This window comes from Pleurodeles waltl, chromosome 1_2 (genome assembly GCF_031143425.1).
Source record: "Pleurodeles waltl isolate 20211129_DDA chromosome 1_2, aPleWal1.hap1.20221129, whole genome shotgun sequence".
Lineage (NCBI taxonomy): Eukaryota > Metazoa > Chordata > Amphibia > Caudata > Salamandridae > Pleurodeles > Pleurodeles waltl.
Window position 1 is genome coordinate 802,080,248 of NC_090437.1, and position 23,291 is coordinate 802,103,538.

General features: G+C 42.7%; 1 protein-coding gene across 1 annotated transcript in view; it reads left to right on the forward strand.

Annotated features, from left to right (window-relative positions):
• The window catches only part of AADAT (aminoadipate aminotransferase), a 378,880-nt gene that overhangs the window by 95,576 nt on the left and 260,013 nt on the right, over positions 1–23,291 (forward strand). The window contains exon 4 of the mRNA XM_069244307.1: positions 4,464–4,596. Coding sequence (XP_069100408.1) covers positions 4,464–4,596 — 133 coding nt within the window. The remainder of the gene's footprint in view (positions 1–4,463; positions 4,597–23,291) is intronic.

Genomic DNA, 23,291 nt, shown 5'->3' on the forward strand with positions numbered 1-23,291 from the left:
GTAGTCTCATTAGGGTAATGAGATCCTACGCGACACCTTATTTGAAATATATGTATTGCCTCATTGAAGTATTACCAATGTGTTTAGAAGTGCTGTTGCTGTCTTATTACAAACCTCATTAAAGTGGCAGCCAGTGGCACTTGTTCAAATGTGCCATTACTCATTTAATATACTGAGAGTACTATAAATGCCCTAGTGCACCCCTAGGGATAGGGAATGAGTACACTTAGCTTGACTCATGGCTGTGCTATAGAACATAAGAAGCAGTGAGTGTAGAGGCCTTGTGAACTGCCCCATGAAAGTGCCAAGGGTATGCTGGCTGATGTTACTAGTAATGTACTCCAGCCATAGGGCTTAGGGAGTTGCAGCTGCTGTTGACATATCCTATGACAGGCAGGAAAAACAACCTTTATCCTCCTAAGGTAGGAATATTTAGTTATTTTAAATTGGCTAAAAGTGACACTTGTCCAGATAGGTCTTTACAAAATACAAAGTGAGGTGCTGTATGAAAGCAGTCGGCCATCCTCTACAAACACACACTAAAGGTAAACAAGTAGGCAGATCATGTCTAGACCCAGCTGCAGCGCTTGCATCACAGAAAATTGATGCTTAACAGTTGCATAACCCCAATAAGCAACACTAGTGAGGCACATGGCCTGCCTCATCTTTCTCTGATCTCTCACTCTCCCTTTTTTATGCATGCACACAGAATTATCTGCATCTCACACACCCTTTATCTCTATACTTCTCATGCTTTTCTTTCACTATCTTTAGTCTTTCGATCTCTGTTCCACTCACTTCTGTTTCTCTCTCTTGTGTAACTTTCTTTCACCCCTCCTGAACCACAGCTGTACTATTTCGCCACACGGCACTTTCTATGTCTAATCTTTGCTGTTTCTGTCTTTCTTTACCTCTCCTACTCTTTTCATAGCTCTCTCTTCCCCATCTATTCAATAGCTCATCCCCTCTGCCCGTCTAAATATTCCCCTTCAGCATGTCGTCTATCCTTTCTTCGCCCCATCACTGGTAGACTTCTCCCTCCAGGGCGTCCCAATGTCCATGGGAGTTGCTGGGACAAACAACTCTGCCCACGCCTCATGCAAATGCATAGAACCTGGTGGGACAGGGATTAGGGTAGTACAAAGTCTACGGGAAGGTGAGGGTGTGAAACAGCCTCCTCACCCAGGTTGCTCATGACCACCTTCTGTCCACCCCAATGCCCTTCATAGAGGTAGGCAGGGGATAGCTCAGCTGTAGAACACTGCTAGCCTCCTACAGAGATGTGAGGAGTGATAATCGCTATTCACATCTGCGCTCCAGTGAGACACCACTTCCCAGTGGCGACTGCCACTGAACTGTGGTGTGTTTTTTTTTTTTTTTTTTTAAATAAATAAAAAAAAAACACCTACTCCTTTGGGAGACGCGTATATCTCTCCTCCATCCTCGTCCTCTTCCCGGCATGACACAGGCTCCCACATTCCGCTCAGTCAATCATGATGCTGCTGTCACCAGCATGACAGCAGCGTTGTGATTGGTGTGAGCGGCTTCCTTTGGCACTCACACAGAGAGTGGGACCCTGTGCACTTTCTCCTCCTGACTGTGCAATACATCCAGGTGGAGAAATGCAAAGTGTATGTCTGTTTGGCCGGCTCAACGCTGCCGGCCGAAGAGACGCCCACTTGCGGTACACTACTACTCCTCCCCCAGCCCTCATCCAGCCCAGCCCCACCCGCCCTAAGGTGGCTCCAAATGAAAAATAAGATGATAATAACATTGTGTTATTATCATTTTATTTTTCCTTTTACTGAATGCAGAAGGGCGATGCTCCTCTGCCTTAGAGGAGGAGCTGCCGCTTCCTCTCTGTACTTCTCTCACACAAATCAGTCTCCACTCATTGTGTGGCCTTAGCCTGCCAAACTGGCCCCACACACTAAATGGCAGGCCCAGCATGGAACAGGTAGAGGCAATGCCAGCACCCCCTCCCAATGCAGTGGATCAGGAGGAGTCTGTCCCACCTACCGGCTTTCAGAGAGGGCGGTAAGCCGGACAACTCAGCTCATCCCAAAATCCTTCTGAACAGGCATCGATGTAGCAAGAAACTATTGAAAAAAGGAGAGGGACTGGGAGGATTAATGGTCCAGTGTACGTTCTCCCTAAATATAGACCTATACAACAAAGGGTACACTGTTCCAAGAATGTCCGTCTATGAGGGCGAAAAAGTGTAGGTCATATCATAGGAGTGCCCTCAAGCGTCAAGTTCGACGCTAGGCATCATCATCGGGCTAACTCCTCGTCAGACCGGCACTGCAATATCTGACGGGCCACCACGCAAATGGTGGTGGCACTTAGACCGGAGATGGTGTAGCAGATCCAATGGAATCTGCAGTGTGTGCTGACGAAGAACGAAAAGGAGAGTAAAGAGTGTATTAAAATTGGCTCTGAACACCCAATGTCTCTATTTAATTGCTCTAGATGAGGGTCAGGCCAAGATTAAAAATAAATGCAGGAGTTCTGAAAGGGAATAATGTCCCCTATACTCCTAAAGAGAGGGGGAAAGGAGGAGATGTACTCAATCCTAACACTGAGAGGTCGACATGTTTCGCGCCTGTGCGGTCTAGGATAGATCCAATGGCGCTTCTTCAGGACCATAAAGTGTAACTTCTCCTAAAAAAGCACAAAAATAAGTGCTAGAAGGTCACTTACAATACATGGACTTATTTGTTCCAGTCAGCCAACTATTAGGTCGCCCTGTAAAAGAACAGAAACAGAAATAAAAGAACACAAGGCATACATTGGTGTCTGTAGAAAAAATGTGAACCATAATCAACGTGGTTGGCATCATGACTCAGAGAAAACAGTCAAGCACATTAGACATGACATAAAAAGGCTTACCATCCCATGCCATTATTTCTGTGCCACCACGTTGATTATGGTTCACATTTTTTCTACAGACACCAATGTATGCCTTGTGTTCTTTTATTTCTGTTTCTGTTCTTTTACAGGGCGACCTAATAGTTGACTGACTGGGACAAATAAGTCCATGTATTGTAAGTGACCTTCTAGCACTTATTTTGGTGTTTTTTTTAGGAGAAGTTACACTTTATGGTCCTGAAGAAGCGCCATTGGATCTATCCCAGACCGCACAGGCGCGAAACATGTCGACCTCTCAGTGTTAGGATTGAGTACATCTCCTCCTTTCCCCCCTCTCTTTAGGAGTATAGGGGACATTATTCCCTTTCAGAACTCTTGCATTTATTTTTAATCTTGGCCTGACCCTCATCTAGAGCAATTAAATAGAGACATTGGATGTTCAGAGCCAATTTTAATACACTCTTTACTCTCCTTTTCGTTCTTCGTCAGCACACACTGCAGATTCCATTGGATCTGCTACACCATCTCCGGTCTAAGTGCCACCACCATTTGCGTGGTGGCCCGTCAGATATTGCAGTGCCAGTCTGACGAGGAGTTAGCCCGATGATGATGCCTAGCGTCGAACTTGACGCTTGAGGGCACTCCTATGATATGACCTACACTTTTTCGCCCACATAGACAGACATTCTTGGAACAGTGTACCCTTTGTTGTATAGGCAAGAAACTATTGTCCCACAAGTGGGCCTCAGGCACTTGGCCACTGCCCGAATGCCTAGTTTACCATTCCGACCCAGATTATATAGTGGGTTAATTTGTATTCCCTATGATTACGGCATGATTATCACAAATTACCTCAATCGCAGAGCTCAAATGTTGATGGTGTTTTGGCCTATAAATTAATGGAAGTCCCTTGTTAGGGCAGTTGTGGGTAGAGCACATCGTATCAGAAGGAGGTAACACGCTCACTTTAGCATAAATGAGGAGCAGGACAGTAACGCAGCACACTCAATGTCCCCTGAGCAGGAAAGGTAGCCTCATATTATATTAAAGGGACCATTTAGAGAGGCAATGACGCAGTGGGGGGGACCATCGCTGTTGGGTGCCTTCAAATCAGTGTTGGGTAGGATGGACACATTTTATAAAGTACAAACTAGGATGAGAAGGAACAGCTGATTAATGAAGGTTACTAGTAAGTAATCTGAGCATTAGGTTTGCCATGACACCTTATTCATAATGTGATTGATTTTGAGTAAGTTGCATAAAAACACAAAAGGTTAAATCTAACCACCACTCACCGAGAAAAAATAAATGAATATAAAAAAACAAAACAAAATCAAACCTGTAAATTGTAAGGCCACATGTATTTAATCTAGCAAAGCCATACTTTATGGGGATATGCATAAGTAGATAAAGCAGGGTAGTACAAGAGATTTAAGCAAAATTTGATTGGCGCCTGCCAACAACACAAATGTCATGTTCACATTGTGTTATTTCCTCAAGTATCAGTTTGTACCTGCTTTACGTATCTTCCTCCCAGTTATCTTAATTGAGAAACATTAACTGAATATTCATATATTTTATCTTTGTTTAAGATATCCAGCATTGCTATCCTGGTTAACAGATTTACAAAAAAGCTGCCATAACCCACCAACTCTCAATTATAGTCCTGAAAATGGAAAAATGGATGTGTGTGTCACCGCTGGAAGTCAAGAGGGACTTAGCAAGGTAATACAATTGATATTACTTATTGACAGAGTGGCCTGAAATTGTTGTGAAGAAGATGCCAGGGCTAATGCAAGTAAACATGTATGTCAATGTGTATAAACTGGCTAAAATAAAAATTAGCAATTGTTTCAATTCACAGCACACAAATAGACACGTGTCCGTCCCCTACATTTCTCATTATGTTGCTTTCAAAATACAAGCAATTTTATTAGTAAGTGGTCAGTACTAGCTTGGATTTACAGTTGCCATTGAAGATTTAGAGGCCTGATAACTTGTAAAGAAAGACTAAGAACTGGGCAGGACATTTAGCACATACATTTGTATGGTATGTGTATGGGGCTTTGTGGTCTTAATGCATCTGTTCCAGAGAATCAGCATCCAGCTAGGCAAAACAGTTGTATACATTGTGCACAACATGGACCTGTCTTAATAGGGTTGCACACCCAGCATTTAACTGATCAGCCAGTGGGGGGAAATGGTGGGAAAAGAAATGATAAATGCAGTAAGAAGTAGAAAGGTGAGCCGTGCCCAAGTAAAGACAAACATTGTCGATTCCAAGAGGACTGACTTATTCAATTTGGCTTTTGTTTGTTTCGTTTTTAATTGTAAGTGCCTCTGTGCAATTTCTTGCACAGCATGGCGTAACCTTGGAAAAAGCGATCACCGGCAGGTGGACGTTTTAGTGCAGTGGTTCCCAACCCTTTGACTCCCGAGGACCCCACTGAATCACTGTTGGAAGCCGGGGACCCCCAAGCAATTTGTACAATTTAAATTTCAAGAATTAAAACAGTAATTCACAAAAAAATACACAAACAAGAACACACCAAACAAATACTCAAATTACTAAAGATATAATTATTTTATTTTGAAAATATGCAAAAATTAAAAAAAATGAATGGGAAGGTCGACACTGTATCTCAATGACTAACTTTTCAATGTTTGGTTTTATTTAGGGAAGCAGAATCCTCAGGTCAGATTCTACATTTCCTAAGCCATTTGTTTCTATTTTTAGGTTCATAAGATCTGAGGAGCTTTTTCACATATAAATGGGGTGGGGAAAGGAAGTAAAACCATAAGGGCCTCTCTTCTCTCCATAACCTCTCTGTCACATGTAATTAATTTGTTTTATAGCACCTCTCATACCAGTGTAGGGTATTGGAGCGCTTTACAGTGGACAACAAAGTGTAGGATTCACATGTCATCTATACTGGTAGGCATTTTCAAAGAGTGCTTGGTTTGGAGACATGCAAGCTTGGGATTCAGAACATAACAAAGTGGTTAACGTTGACTTTAATAATAAGAATGTATGTCTATTCAAGCAAACATTTTTTACAAGCATTAGGATAATGAAAGGCTGGGTAAAAACATAACTTTGTAATTTCTTCCATCCAAGTTGAATGCAGCTCTTTGACCGCAGTTCATAGCTCACTGTGCTACATTACGATTGTAATTTATGAAATGCACAGTGACAAAATAATCTCTGTCACAAAAGCAGTAACCCACTGTTCTATGCACATAAAATACTGTTCTTTGCATGATATACATTCTTTGCAGCAGGCATGTTAACCCTCTGCGCTACCTTAGATGAGTCAAAACTGCCACTAGTCAAAACCCCCATCTCCTGCAGGAACAATAATCACATGAGTTATCTTGACACTTTTATTTTTTGAGTGAAAGCTGGTGGATGAATTTGCAGTGCTTTTTAAACTGCTGCATAAATAAAGTAATGAATAGAAAAACACGCAGTGTTTCTGAGAGGCCCCAGCTGGAGGAGTGTCTTCCTGCCAGCTCAGGCCTGCGGACCCCCTGAGAATGTGTCACACACCCCTGTGGGTCCGTGGACCACGGGTTGGGAACCACTGTTTTAGTGGATTGGCTGTAACGTTGTGTGCCAGTCATGGTCGTGTTAGAAGTGATCAAGAACATAGCAGCCTCATTAAAACCGCATAAAAGCAAATCGAATTCTTATTTTATAACATAAAATAACTTGAAAATTATATTTACTTATGGAAGTTAGGGAATTATAGTTAAAACCTTGTTTATACAGACAAGTTTAAGATGACGCTGCTCACACGGTATTTTAGGGACATTTTGGATGAAAGTGGAGGAGTGTAACAACACCAGTGTGCGGCATGGAGCTGCTAACAAACAAATGACATCGCACGTAGTAAAAATCAAATCAACCAACAATACAAAAAAGAAATCACACGTGCTGTAGTCCGCTGCACGTTTTCAGAGAAAGTGAGTACAAGGAAGTGGAAAAGTAGTCTGATGCAAAGCAGGAGGGACGAATTAGCTCAAAAAACGCAATGCATGTAGATAAAATTTACATTGAAGAAGCAAGTCGCTATGCTGTTGTTTAGCTATCCTAGTGACAACGCTGTTCATATGTATAAACACAAAAGACTATCCGAATACACATATTTCACCAAAGAAAAAGAATATTCTCTTTCATAACATATGGTTCAAACTCCTCAGTTTTTATATTTTTAATTCAGTTTCTAAAGTAGGCTTTTATACTTTACGGATAAGAAAGATTTTTTTTATTAATACGGAGTATGATGTATCCATTAGCCTTACGTTTAATAATGTCAACACTTAGCACTTAAATATTGCAACTTTAGGTACCTTTCCTATTGAAATAAACAACATTATTTGTCACACTTCTGGAATCTTAACGAACTCTAGACATTGCTTGCAGCGCCTTTAACTAAGACTGGGGTGACCTGGTGGGGAAAAGAACTACGGGTTATTATACTACCCCGGGCGATTGCCAGTGGTTATACTTACTGCAAGCATCACTCTCGCTGCCTTTTTGAGCGTTTGATGTAGCGCCTTTAGATATGCATTGTTGCCCAAAGCTATGTTCATATTGACTTTAACTCTTTCCAAATATTAACTTCAACTATTTGCAAACATTTCCATTCTAAACAATCTGAAATACCAAGGCAGACAAAATTATTCTATGAGGGCACGTTTTAAAAGGGTTTGAAAGCTCAAGCTGTTATAAAAAGACATAACATTTGCCTAAAAGAGAAACATCAAAACACAATGGTCATGCCTATTGCAAAGACAACAACGAAAGGAATCGAGACACTATAGCAGCACATTTCAGAATGGGGACGGACATTATAAAAACTTCGAAAACAGTGCACGCACTACGTAATATCAAATGAATAGTATTTTGAATATGCTTCTTTGCCTTAACGTGAAATATGCGCATTTGCCTTAAACAGCTTTCATTCAAATGTATGCAAACCTCTCATTGAGATGTTAATATTTTTATTGTGAAAAATTTAAAAAAGAACAGGTGGGACAACAAGTCGTCCAAACGGGAAAGTAGATCTCACTGTGACATCAAACAATGCAAAGCTGGGCTCCCGTCAACCTTTTGCAACACACAAGCTGCCAAAGGGTCCCAGCAACCTTTTCCGGCTGCATTGGAAGATCGGCCGCATAGTAGGAGACAAAATAGGTGGGAGAAAAAGACACCCACACCAGGATGCACCAAGTGGGGACAGTGAGCCAGCAGGAGGACAGAAGACAGACAGAAAAGTTGTTGTTGAGTAGTTTATCTTTTGAGGTTATTAGAATTGGAGGCAGGGTGAAGAGGTAGAAAGAAACAAAATGGTTACTAACACAATACCACAGACTCAGACTTTTGATCTTAATGTTGACAGACCTGAAAAGTAACAAAGGAATGATGGAGCCCCTGATGAACCCAACAGAAACATGGAATGAAAGGGGGATTAGATTGCGGAGCTTGCTGGGTAGAATAGAGAGATTGCCAGCTTAAAGAGGTCCGGAAAAGGCAGCACAGGCAAAATATTGCGTGGAAAAGAGAGATGATGCAAAGAACAAGAATTGTGAGGAGTGAAGAGGAAATTGAAGGGTTGGAAGTATTGTCGTGGACAAACGCATTTGTGATAGAGAGTGAGAGAGCCAATGTTAAAGTTACTCAAAGGAGGGCCAGGCAAGCGGTCTGCAGGTGATTGAGGAAAATAGACCCTGCACTGAGAGGAAGCAACAGAGGTGGGATTGACAGAGACTGGAGTAATGAAAAGAAATAACACCTCAGATATCCTGGTGGTGCAGAGAGTGGTTCCAAAGGCAAAGGAGGCGAGACTGATAACCAGAGGAGCCAGTTTCATCAGAAATGGTTGCACTTGGAAACTAAGGAGACTAATTGAATACAATGAGGATTTGGAAAGAAAAGACCGTGGTTGGCCCAGAGTGTACTGGTACTTGGGAGATGGTGAGCACAGTTCCTGAGGAATGAGGAAAGGCTGTGAGAGAAAGCACCCATGGAGTGTTGGAAGCAGAAAAACAGCAGCATAGAAGTCAAAATTGAACAAGCGGCGTCAAGGACTAATGGAAAATCACAAGGGCTCTGAATGATACAGGGGGACAAACACAGACAAAAGTAATTATTTATATGGAGTGCAGTTACCTTCAGGGGTACAGTGTGGTTTAGAACAGAGTGATGAAATTGAGATGTGTGGAGCAGAGAAGTGCATGGAGGGGATGAATGCTGTTTAAAAAGAAAAATATGGTGGAAGGGAGAGAATGAAGAAGAAGAATGGCATAGGGACTGAGGAGTGTAGCGAAAAGTCAAGAGGAAGTGAATGGAAAGGGGAGAGCAGTAGAAGCCAGCTGGTTCATTGATATTTTGATAGACCTGGAAAGAGCGTGTACTGGGCAGTGGGGAGTTTAATGAGCATCCTAAGTGGAAGGAAGTGCTCAGTTAGAGGTGTTAGCAGCTCAATCTGCAGACAATGTAATAATGCAGAGGAAAGAATGTAATGCTAAGGCTTCAGAAAAGGTTGAGAAGGACGTTGTAGTGAATGCTGAAGTTTAGAATGTGTCCGATGATTCTGGCTCAGTGGTTAAAGTGATGATACATAGTGAGGACGTTTCTAAGAATTCAAAAATGGGACTGGCAAAGCCACTAGCTTAACACTTTGTTAGCCAGAAAGGAGATGTTATGGGCAAAAGAGTTTGTAGACAATTCTAATTCACTGCATTGAAATACCCGCTGTAAGGATGGATTAAAAGTGGAGAAGCAAGAGTTGGCAAGGAGACAGAGTGCCTGCCGCTATTTACATTTGGACTACTACCTTTACTGTATATGCCAATGTCCTGTGCCAAAAAGACCCAGCACAAACCATGTTGCTGTTAGAGTACATGGATGTGACCAGACAGGCACAAGCTAGTTTAAAGGGGAACCGCATGATTGCGATACAACTCTGAAAATACAGGAACAAAGTTTGAAGATTATATTGCGGTTTGGGGAGAATTGGACAATGGCTGGTGGCTACACTTGATGCCGCCCACAGGTAAAAAGACACACAACAAGCAGACGCCCATTTTCTGTGTAACAAACTTCCTTTTCCTGGGCCCTCCTCAGGGAGTGTGGGAAACTATGTAAAAACGACTAGGGTGTGTGGAGAATCTTTTAACAAAGGGCAATACTGGATTATAAACAATTTAGCTCAGCCTGAGGGTGGATCAGTGAACGATTTCATCAGAAAGGTGGACTGTACAGTGTCCTGCTCCAGTGTCAAAAAGCCAGGGAATCTGGTGAGGAGTTGTGGAAGAAACACAGAAATGTGACATATCTTCCACTTGTTACTGGTATGTCTGAATAACTTATTTTTATTGGTTATGCTGGTAGGGGTCAGTATTCACATGACGAAAGCTATGCCGATGGGACATTGAGTATCTTGTGTGGCATTTGAAAAATTAATCTCATTTGTTGCTTGAACAATGAAGCGGAAGTCTGGTAGAGACTGGGTGTAACATTAACTGAATTACTTCCTGTTTGTGACGGGACCTGTTCGCAGGTCACAACAGTAATCCTTTTGTCCTGACCACGGTCCTAATGAGTTGGCCACAACTATACCGCAGCCCTTTCTGGCGTAGGGGTTTTTCACATGGCTCGCTATAGGGTAGAAACTCTTCAGGGCAGCTCCCCTTAAAAAAAAAGTCTCATGCTCCAGCCCAATTAAGTTCACTGGTTGCCCCTTTTGGCATACAGGGTCACCTCAGTGCGGTGATATAGGCCTGGTGCTTCCTGCATGGTGCACTTCACACAGCTGAGATCCCAGCAGCCCTCTCCAGGCATATGGGGATGCCAGACTGTTCCTGCACACAGGCAGTGTGCAGCTGCTCTCCTCATGGCTCACTCAGGGATTCCTCTCATCAGGGCTCCTACTGGCTCTTGCTCTCTCCAACAATCTTTTCTTCCGCACCTGGCACACTGGTCTTGGCAAGCAGGTGGCGATGATGCTCCAGACTCCAGGGCCGGTGGCCTTGGTGTCCTTTGGTGATGTCCCATCACCTAGCAGTAAGACTAGCAGGCCTTTGCCAGTCCTGGTCACAGGCAGAAGTCTTGCAGAGCATCCCCTGCTCACACAATTCATCTGACTGCTTGGCAGATGACTAATTTTCTGGGTCTCAGTGTCCCCTTTTTATAGTTATTTTCCAGACACCGAACGTAATTTAGGGTTCAGGGCCTTTGAAGTTTTATGTAGGGTTTCTGTTTCTTCTGTTTTTTTCATCTTCCTTCACGTAAAAGGTCTTTCACAGCAAATACAACGCCAAAGCTGATTGCCCACAGCATTATTCATGGGAGTGACCAGAGTTCACACCTCCATGTCAGCCACAGTGATATGTGCATCAGAAGATTAATCCAGACCCCAGCCCTACTCTTTATGATTCTTTTCTCAGCCCCATCTCCCTTCCCGAGATGTGTCCACGCCCCTACCCTGTGATTGCTTACTGACTCAAAGAGCAGTCTTCCTCTCCTCCTGATGTTTTCACCAGGCAGGCCAGGGTTGCCCAAAAGGAAACCCAGGTTTTTTTCCATTTAATGTACCAATGCAGTCCGTGTCCATTCACAGCACACTTTCTCTTCAGCACTAATATCTTTACATGTACCCATGTATCTAGCACAAAAAATCAATCAATCAGTAGATTTGTAGAGTGGTTCTTGTCACCCGTAAGCGTATCCATGTGCTGACAGGGTGCAGGGTATACATACAGTCTGTGCGCACTGTTCAGCACTGAAAATTTCCTATCTTTAACCAGGGTGTATTATTTCAACACACTCACTGCCGGCACACACAGTCACTGTGTGTGTGTGCGCTCAACAACACTTCATCCTTCATGTATTGTACTTCACTCTAGCATACAAACAAACAGCACATGCCCTATATCTCTTATGTAATGTATTGCTCTCAGGAATACATACACCCTGTACATGTACGTACCACAGATGCACTGTTTAATACTGCTTCTTTTTTGTACAGTACCCTTTCCAGGCACACTCACAATCGACACATTCACTATTCTTGGGCTCACAGCACTTCTCATCTATCTGATGTAGACCAAGGGTAAGTTACGCAGACACGTACAGAACTTTTAAAAAGGTGAATACCCTGTAGGCTTCACTCAAGTGACAGAGGGTAAAAAGGTCCTGTTCATTTCTACTGATCACTACATGGTGTGCTGCTACGCACTTGTGCTTCTTAACCTTTGGTAAAGACAATACCTTCCTCCACTATGAGAGTAGTGCTTTGGGCATCCTCTTGGTCCAACAAGACCTCAGTCCATAAAAGGCCTGCCATGGCGCACATTGTTAGAAATGGGGTCGCTAGTTGGCAGTCGGTTTGCACCCTGTCCAAGTAGGGACACTCACTCTAGTCAGGATAAGGGAGATATCCACTCAGATAACCCCTGCTCACCCCCTTGGTAGCTTGGCACGAGCAGTCAGGCTTATCTCAGAAGCAATGTGTAAAGCATTTGCACATAGCACACAGTAATAAGTGAAAACACTACAAAAGGACACCACACCAGTTTTAGAAAAATAGCCAATATTTACCTATATAAAACAAGACCAAATACGATAAGAATCCAACATACAGTAAGAAAAATATGAATTATGCAAGATGTACTTGTTCCTTGAAGTCGATAGCTTCACCTGGGGCTATCACTGCGTCGTGACCAACAAAACCAACAGTTCAGGCCGGCCGCGGCGTTGCGGGCCAGCTACAGTGTTGGGAAGACCCTAAAACAGTACCTTGGATTTGCAGGGTGTTGTGATCCTCGCGGTGAGCTCCGGATGGTGGCATCACTGACGTCGCAGGGTCTGGTCTGGAGTTGGTGCAGGAGTCATCGGGCTCTTGAGGTCACACGTGTTGCGGATCGAACTCCAGGCTGATAAAGTCAGGTGCGCCGGCATGGATGGCGTCGGGGCTGCGGTGCGAAGTGGGACGATGCGACGTGCGGTGCCCACAGGTCACAGTGCAGGCATCGGCTCGGTGACGGCATCCAGCGGCGTCGGTGAAACCAGGGCTGCGGTTTGAAGCGGGGCGGTGCGACGTGCTGTGCCCACAGGTCACGGTGCAGGCAGCGTCATCGCCGTTGCTGAAGCGCTGTCGTCGGTAGGCCCAAGCCAGCGGTGCGGGACGGGACGGTGCTTCGTGACCCTCACAAGCGGTGTCCACAGGCCACGGTGCAGGCAGGATGCCTGGTGATGACACAGGAGTCGATGGTGCTGGCATCGATGGATCGGGCTGTGGCGCGGGACGGGTTGGTGCTTCCTGTACCTCACGAGCGGTGTCCACAGACCACAGTGCAGGCAGCAGCGCCGGTGTCAGCAGGAGCGTTGTCGTTGGGGATGCCCAGGCTGCGGTGTGAGCAGGCGATGCCGGAGTGCGGGGCCTACAGGTCACGGTGCGAGCAGCGGCTCGGTGAAGTCATCTGATGATGGCGTCTGCTAGACCAGGGTCACAGTGCGAAGTGGGGCAATGCGACTCAGTGTGGCGTTGTCAGGATACTTCAATTCGATTTCCTCAGAAGCAGAAGATAACTCCTCAGTCCCGACCCGAGCTACTCACAACGAATATTAATCCTTCGTGCTGAGTACCCCGGAGGGGGAAAGGGGAATGGGATGGTAGAGAGACAGCCACAGAGATGATGAACGCCAGTACTCAGTCTGCCTCTTCACATCTAAGATTGGCTACAGCACCTGCAAGAGTCACGGTCGCAATTACTAGGGACATACAACATCAGTTTTTCACTTTCTACTCTCAACACTTAATTCTCTTTAATTCTATTATTTCTTCACTCACCCTGAGTTCTCTGTAGCCTTGCTTCTCTCTATAAATGATAGCTCTTCTTAAAAAAATGCTTAATACTGATTCTGGAAGAACTTCTCAACCTTTGTTAGAGATTGGTTTTATGTTGCTATATACATATATATAGTTGGTGATAATGTGTTCTTCAAATCAGCTGATGTTATTTAATTTCTCCTGTCTTATTGTGACTTCTGTCAATACTTGTATTTGTAAATGCTTGTTTATTACAGTTAGGTTCTCCTTCCTTACTTCGACATCTGTCGATAACTTGTAGTTGTAAATGCTTGTTTATTTAAGTTCGTTTCTCTTTTAAACTCTATTTTGGTTTATTACCATTGAATTTGTAAATGCTTATTTGTTAACAGTTCGTTTCTCCTTTAAACTTGGCCTTCGTTTATAACCTTGACATTTGTAGATACTTGCTCTTTTAAAGTTTGTTTTTTCTTTGACTTTAATATCTTAAACAAGAACATTGTAAACATAAGGTTAATTCAAACATTAACTCTGTAGCCTTGCCGATTTCCACGGGAACGGTCTACTATCAAACTCTTCGAATAAACCTTGACAATATTTATCAGTTTTCTGTAATATAATCTTCAAATGTAATTTTACCTCACAGGAGTTTCTGTTCTGAAGCGCGCTCTCTCTCCATACAGCTGATTCCTGTCAGATCTCAGTTGAAGTGCAAGGCTTCCAGCTGGAGAGCTCGTAACCTAGCAACCAACCGATTGCAAGACTAGAACTGTAACTAACCTTCAGGACTCACAGCGGCCATCTTGGATCTTCTCTTGATTCTTCCTTTGAAATAAGCGCAAGATTACTCTGCAAATCTTCTTCCAGTTTGGGCTTTGCTGTCTCCACTGAGGATATCTCTTTGCTTTTCTCATGCAATTCTTTGATTTGACTTGGCAAGTTTGTGTGGTCATGACAGTACTCCCCCTCAAGGAACAGTTCTCCAATTTAGGTTTGCTTGGGTAGGTTCTATGAAAGTTTCTCACTAATCTTGAAGCATGTACATACTCGTGCGGCTCCCAGGATCGTTCCTCTGGACCATAACCTTTCCAATCAATTAGATAATAAAGCTGGCCATTACGGATTTTGGAATCTAAGATTTGATTGACCTCATACTCTTCTGCATAGCTAATCTGGATAGGAATTGGAGGGGAGTTTTGACGTAAATTTGGAGGACTGTTCTTTAACAAGGAGACATGGAAAACAGGATGTATCTTTAGATGAGCTGGCAACTGCAATTTAACTGCCACTGGATTGATCATCTTGTCAACTTTGAATGGGCCTATAAATCGTGGCTGAAATTTGCGATTTCCTTTGAGACGTAAATGACGAGTGGATAACCAAACTTTGTCTCCTTTCGAATAAATGGGTCTCTCTCTTCTTTTTCTATCAGCCTGAGTCTTATATGAGTCTTTTGCTTGAATGATATTTTTTCTAGCCCTAACTAACGTGGTCTGCAAATCCCTCACCATCTCTTCTACTGCAGGCACTGAATCATCTTCTTTACCCAACATTACATTAGGATGTCTACCATGGTTCAGATAAAAGGGGGTGAACCCAGTGGTGGAATGAACAGCATTATTGTAAGCAAATTCAGCTGCCCACATCAACTCGGGCCATTCCTTCTCTTTATCGAATAAATTGAGTCTTAAATACTGTTCTAACTCTTGATTCACTCTCTCTGTTTGCCCATCGGTTTCGGGATGGTAACTGGTAGAGTAACGAGAATCAATTCCTAATCTTTTACTAAAGGCCTTCCAAAAGCGAGAAACAAATTGGGACCCCCTGTCGGAAACTAGAATTTTTGGGATACCATGGGCGCGTAATATGTGTTGTGTAAACAACTATGCAACCTGTGGGGCTCGAGGGATTTCTTTCAAAGGAATGAAATGCGCCATTTTAGTGAAAGTGTCTACAAAAACTAGGATAGTGTTAAAACCTTGGCTACTAGGGAGGTCCACTATAAGATCCATAGTAACAGTATGCCAGGCATGGGGTGCAGTGGGCAAAGGTCTTAACAGACCTTGTGAAGCTGTTCTATTTGATTTCCCTCTTTGACATTTGTCACAAGTTGACACATATTGGCTTACCTGAGTTTTCATTTTTGGCCACCAAAATTCTCGTTGTATTAGATTTTGAGTCTTTTGAATTCCTTTGTGTCCAGCCAATTGATCGTCAAGATAAGCCTGAAGAATTCTTTCTTGCAGCTCCACAGTCGGAACATACAGTGCACCTTTAAAGTATGGCAAACCTTTTTTGATTTCTCTTCCTTGGCCTTCTTTGGACCACTTCAGCATTCCTTCGAATGTTAAGTTTTCTTGAATTTCTTTGGTTAAATTTTCATACAATATGGCAGATATGAACTTCTCTTGTGGAATAATCAATTCTTTTTCTGGAGGCTCTTTAACTGCACCGGTATCAATTCGAGATAGAGCATCTGCCTTCCCATTTACTTTTCCTGGTCTGAAAGTGATAACAAAATCAAAGTCTGCAAAATATAGGGACCAACGCAGTTGTCTAGCTGTTAGAGTTCGAGCTGATTTTAAAAACTGTAAATTTCGGTGGTTCGTGTAAACGGTCACTTCATGCTTAGCTCCCAAAATGTAATGCCTCCACTCACGAAACGTTTCTTTGACTGCCAATAGCTCCTTATCCGCAATGGAATAATTTATCTCTGGTGGTGTTAATTTTCGAGAGAAATAGGCCACTGGATGTAATTGACCTGTATCTTTATGACGCTGGGAAAGGATACCTCCTATGGCAACATCTGAAGCATCTGCCTCCACATAATATGGCTCATCTGGATTGGGGTGGAGCAAGATTGGAGCTGAGACGAAGGAATTCTTCAAAAAATTAAAAGCATTTTCAGTTTATTTTGTCCACTCAAACTTCACTCCTTTCTTCAACAATCGAGTAATGGGTGTAACTGTTTGAGAAAAATTGGATATGAATCTTCGATAAAAATTAGCGAACCCCAAGAAACTCTGGATCTCTTTGACATTGCAAGGAGAAGGCCAATGTTGCACTGTCTTTATCTTGGCCGGATCTATACTAACTCCTTCTGGTGACAAAATCAATCCTAAGAACTCAACTCGTTCCACATGAAATGCACACTTCTCCAATTTTACATAGAGCTGGTTTTCTTGCAACCTTGTGAGGATGGATCGAACATGGGAAATGTGCTCCTGTAGATTGTCGGGAAAGATTAAAATGTCATCTATATAAACCACGGCAATCCGGTCGAGGAATTCTCGTAATATATCATTAACGAAATGCTGGAAGGCAGCGGGCGCATTGCATAACCCATAAGGCATCACTTGATATTCAAATAATCCGTATCGAGTCCGAAAAGCGGTTTTCCATTCATCCCCTGAAGCCACTCAAATCAAATGATATGCTCCTCGCAGGTCCAATTTGGTGTAGATTCTACCATTGTTTACTTGATCTAATAAAACTGACACTAAAGGCAGTGGGTATCGATTCTTGATGGTAACCTGATTGAGGGCTCGATAATCAATGCAAGTTCGAAGACTCCCATCCTTCTTTGGTATGAAAAATAGTGGGGATGACACTGGAGATTCAGAAGGACGAATAAAACCATTAGCAAGATATTGATCCAAATTCTCCTTTAAATGTTGATTCTCTGCTTCGGTCAATGCGTATATTCTGCTACATGGCAATATCGCACCTGGCTCCAGTTCAATTTTGCAGTCGTAGGGTCGATATGGTGGCAATTTCTCAGCCTCCTTTTCATCAAAAACGGCGACTAAATCCTCATATTCTTTTGCGATTCCTGCTGTCTTTAGTGCACAGATCACTGAAGAGTGTGATGATAAACAGGCCGCTTGGGACTTGGTGGACACTTCCACTCCATCATGAAAGCAATTCTCTTTGCAGTAAGAGGAATTCATCTTGATCGTTCTTTTGCTCCAATCAATTTGTGGATTATGTTCTGTAAGCCAGGGCAGACCCAAAATGAGTTGAAATTGTGGAGCATCTATCAAATTAAAGATTATCTGCTCCTGATGTCCACCAAAACGTTGGATCTGAATTGGTTCGGTCTCATGGGAAATGGGTTCTGAAGAAAGATTGGTTCCATCCACAGCTCTTACTACTTCCAAAGTAGATTTCTTGATAAATCGAATACCCATTTTACGAGCGTATTTGATATCACAGAAGTTGCCCGTAGCTCCAGAGTCTATCATAACTGAGATCCCTTGAATTTCCTTCTCAAGGGTCTTAACTGATACTGTTTGTACCAAATGTGGCGCTGCGGTTTGTAAGGTATTCGCCACTCGTTGATCTAAAGGAGTTGTCTTGGGTTCTGCTTTCATCAGGGCAACTCCCTCTACTGATGAAGCTGGCCTTTTCCCGACTGAAGAGCTTTGGGTTTCTTGGGACAGTTTTTAACAAAATGCCCAGATGCACCGCAATATAAACATAGTTGATTCACTCTTCTTTTCTCTTTTTCTTCCTTAGATAAAGGACCTCGGATGGAACCAATTTGCATTGGTTCTTCTATCGTTATCCCTTCTCCGGCTCTCGTATGATCATTTCTTACACTATCAATTCTCAGGGGAAATGGTCGATACTCTCTTCTTTTTTCTGCAGTTCGTTCAGTTAACCGGTGGTCAATCTGTAACACAAGATCAATTAACTCCGAAATTTCGGTGGGTCTATTTGGAACTTGTGCTAAGGCATCTTTCAATTCATCTCTCAGTCCACAATAAAATATGGCGGCTCTTTTTGACTCCGGCCAGGCAGTCTCTACAATGAGTTTATTGAAATGAGCCAGATAGGCTACTAGATCTTTATTACCTTGCCTGTAGTTCATTGTCAGTGGCTTGAGCTGCAGTTCGCCGATCAAATATTCTTAAGAACTCTTCCTTGAAATTTTTGAAACTATATAAAACAGGATCATTTCTGGAAATTATTGGCATGGACCATGCGGCCGCATCTCCTGTCAGATAAGACAATATAAATGCCACTTTGGACTGGTCTTCGGAAAAAATTACTGGTCTATAAAAAAAATGCAATGAGCATTGGGTCAGAAAAATCTGCGCCTTATTTGGATCCCCACCGAAGCGCTCGGGTTGAGCCAAAGGAATAATAAGGGGAAACTGCATGAATTACTTAAGTGGATATACCTGCAGACTGTGAAGGGCTAGGGATTTGTGAAAACACAGATTAATTTGATTTAGCAGTGTTCCCTAACTCATTTATTCGCTGTTTTATTTGGACTGTTTCTTCTATGGTGTTATTTAATTGTTTCTGTAACCCTTCCAAAACGGTGGCTAATGCTTTTATATCAATTCCTTCTGCCATTCTGCTCAGGAGGAAATCTGTTTTTTCCCTAAAATTAGGGTGAAGGCACTTCAATCTGTCAGGATACTTCAATTCGATTTCCTCAGAAGCAGAAGATAACTCCTCAGTCCCGACCCGAGCTACTCACAACGAATATTAATCCTTCGTGCTGAGTACCCTGGAGGGGGAAAGAGGAATGGGATGGTAGAGAGACTACCACAGAGATGATGAACACCAGTACTCAGTCTGCCTCTTCACATCTAAGATTTGCTACAGCACCTGCAAGAGCCACGGTCGCAATTACTAGGGACATACACCATCAGTTTTTCACTTTCTACTCTCAACACTTAATTCTCTTTAATTCTATTATTTCTTCACTCACCCTGAGTTCTCTGTAGCCTTGCTTCTCTCTATAAATGATAGCTCTTCTTAAACAAATGCTTATTACTGATTCTGGAAGAACTTCTCAACCTTTGTTAGAGATTGGTTTTATGTTGCTATATATGTATATATACTTGGTGATAATGCGTTCTTCAAATCAGCTGATGTTATTTAATTTCTCCTGTCTTATTGTGACTTCTGTCAATACTTGTATTTGTAAATGCTTGTTTATTAAAGTTCGTTTCTCCTTTCTTACTTCGACATTTGTTGATAACTTGTATTTGTAAATGCTTGTTTATTACAGTTAGTTTCTCCTTCCTTACTTCGGCATCTGTCGATAACTTGTAGTTGTAAATGCTTGTTTATTTAAGTTCGTTTCTCTTTTAAACTCTATTTTGGTTTATTACCATTGAATTTGTAAATGCTTATTTGTTAACAGTTCGTTTCTCCTTTAAACTTGGCCTTCGTTTATAACCTTGACATTTGTAGATACTTGCTCTTTTAAAGTTTGTTTTTTCTTTGACTTTAATATCTTAAACAAGAACCTTGTAAACATAAGGTTAATTCAAACATTAACTCTGTAGCCTTGCCAACTTCCACGGGAACGGTCTACTATCAAACTCTTCGAATAAACCTTGACAATATTTATCCGTTTGTTGTAATATAATCTTCAAATGTAATTTTACCTCACAGGAGTTTCTGTTCTGAAGCGTGCTCTCTCTCCACACAGCTGATTCCTGTCAGACCTCAGTTGAAGTGCAAGGCTTCCAGCTGGAGAGCTCGTAACCTAGCAACCAACCGATTGCAAGACTAGAACTGTAACTAACCTTCAGGACTCACAGCAGCCATCTTGGATCTTCTCTTCTTGATTCTTCCTTTGAAATAAGCGCAAGATTACTCTGCAAATCTTCTTCCAGTTTGGGCTTTGCTGTCTCCACTGAGGATATCTCTTTGCTTTTCTCATGCACTTCTTTGATTTGACTTGGCATGTTTGTGTGGTCATGACAGGCGTCAGCAGGTCACAGTGCAGGCCAGTGGCGTCACTGTGGTTTCTCCTCTTGAACAGCACAAAACACACAGTTCCCAGTGCTGCAGTTCGAGGAAACTGAAGTGTTTGGTGTCCCTGAGACTTCCAACAGGAGGCAAGCTCTACTCCAAGCCCTTGGAGAATTTTCTCAAGCAGGACACACAGCAAAGTTCACCCTTTGCACTCTTTTCAGGCAGAAGCAGCAACTGCAGGCCAGTCCAGCAAAGCATCACAGCAAAGGGACAGTACTCCTCCTTCAGCTCTTCTCCTGGGCAGAGGTTCCTCTTGATTCCAGAAAGATTCTAAAAGTCTGGGGTTTTGGGTCTGCTTCTTATACCCAGTCCAGTCTTTGAAGTTTGCAAACTTCAAAGTAAAGTCTCAAGTGTATGCAAGATCCTTCCGTGTCCACCCCAGGCCCCAGACACTCACCAGGTGGTCAGAGACGGCATTGTGTGAGGGCAGGCACAGTCCTTTCAGGTGTGAGTGGCCACTCCTCCCCTCCAGCACAGATGGCTAATCAAGATATGCAGGCTACACCCCAGCCCCCTTTGTGTCACTGTCTAGAGGAGAGGTGTGAACAGCCCAACTGTCAAACTGACCCAGACAGGGAATCCACAAACCGGCAGAGTCACAGAATGGATTAAGCAAGAAAATGACTACTTTCTAAAAGTGGCATTTTCAAACGCACATTCTTAAAATCAACTTTACTAAAAGATTTATTTTTAAATTGTTAGCTCAGAGACCCCAAACTCCACATGTCCATCCGCTCCCAAAGGGAAGCTACACTTTAATCAGATTTAAAGGTAGCCCTCATGTTAACCTATGAGAGGGACAGGCCTTGCAACAGTGAAAAACAAATTTAGCAATATTTCACTGTCAGGACATATGAAACACATTACTATATGTTCTACCTCAACCATACACTGCACCTTGGGGCTACCTAGGGCCTACTTTAGGGGTGCCTTACATGTAAGAAAAGGGAAGGTTTAGGCCTGGCAAGTGGGTACACTTGCCAAGTCGAAGTTACAGTCAAAACTGCACGCACACACACACTGCAGTGGCAGGTCTGAGACAGGACTACAGAGCTATGTATGTGGGTGGCACAACCAGTGCTGCAGGCCCACTAGTAGCATTTGATTTACAGGCCCTGGGCACCTCTAGTGCACTTTACTAGGGACTTACCAGTAAATCAAATATGCCAATCATGGATAAATCAATGAACAGTATAATTTCTATAGGGAGCAGTTGCACTTTAGCACTGATTAGCAGTGGTAAAGTGCGCAGAGACAATAAACCAGCAAAAACAGACCTGACAAAATAGGAGGAAGAAGGCAAAAAGTTTGGGGATAAACCTGCAAAAAGGGCCATTTCCAACACACATGTATTATCTGTGTTTGCCCATGACTGACAAATTGGCATTAGGGACTTACTCAGCAGTGGAAGTTAGGCACTCAGGGTAGAGGTACAGTTCTTTTACCATGTGGAGGACTTTTCCATCTCACCTGTTCCTTAGCTGATCTCCATGGTAGTTGAAAAAGCTTTTGTATACCTGTATTTCATAATATATGGCTTCATCTCCTTAATTATGTACAGCTTTAACCAATAAGATGCTTCATGGAGTAGGAGTTACTAGGGGTGTTACACCAACTGATAGATTGATTAACTGGCATGAATGAAACATTTTTAATCCAATTGTTCGATAAATTGCTGTGTTATGAAAATGTGTATGTAGTCCATCTCTAAAACGTTATAAAACATGCCCTCAAAAATCTAAAAAAGTTACAGGACCTGCAGTTCTATACCTAACTGTAATGTACTTTACCCAACTCAAATCGTGTGATAATTGGCAAATATTTTATTTTACAGAGTCACATTGATGCTCATTATCACAAATTAGAGCATTTCTGCTGTATAAAAAAGTATTTTGTTTGATTTGATAGAGTAAATGTTTTCTCCATGTATAATAATAATGTAGCCCACATACACATACTTGCCTCTTAGTTCACCAGTAGCATTGCCATAAGGGTGAGGGGCAGGAATGTTTCTCAATTCATGTTTAAAATCTCACTTTAAATAAATGTATGTTTGAGGCATGTTTGGTTGTAGATAGACATGCTATGCATACTCTACTATCTACTAATCGGTCCGGATGTGTGCAAGTTGTTTTTCTTCAAAGAAGTCTTTCTAGTCCCGAGGTAGAGTGACTCCTCTTCTTGATCATAATGTGCATGGGCATCGACTCCATTGTTAGATCATTTTCCTTCAACCGTCTGGTTCAGACGTGTGCTCCTGAGCTCCAGTTCAACACTGTTGTGGTTCTCTTTTTGGTTCACAGTATCTTCCTCTCTGTCGGTATTGTCTTCAATTGCATCCCTCTTTTCTGTTGCCTGTTGACATTTATATATGTTGATGGAGCTGGGTCCATATCTACTGCAGCCCCTACCAAGCCTCGTCCTACTGGGCCCACTCCCCCGTCTCCATCGAATCTCTCAAGAATGGCTCTCTGGTGATGGAATGGATGCCTTTTCATTATTGTACTTGCTGCCTCTTGAAGTACCCTTGGATCGAATTTACAGATCTGCAATCTCTGCCAGTCACCAGAACTCAACGAGGCTGACTGCAACATTACCGTTCCTTCCACTCCAAGAAAACTCTTTGTGATCATCCCACGTGTTGGCTTGAAATGTGGTAGAGGAGCATAGAAGAAACACCAGACCTTTTTGGTCCCAGCAAGGTAGAGGGAGAACAGTAGCAGCAACCATCGACTGCAGAGGAAGAGGTCTTCTCTATTGATGGCAGCTTTGGATCCAACCTGGAGATCGCCCTGGAAA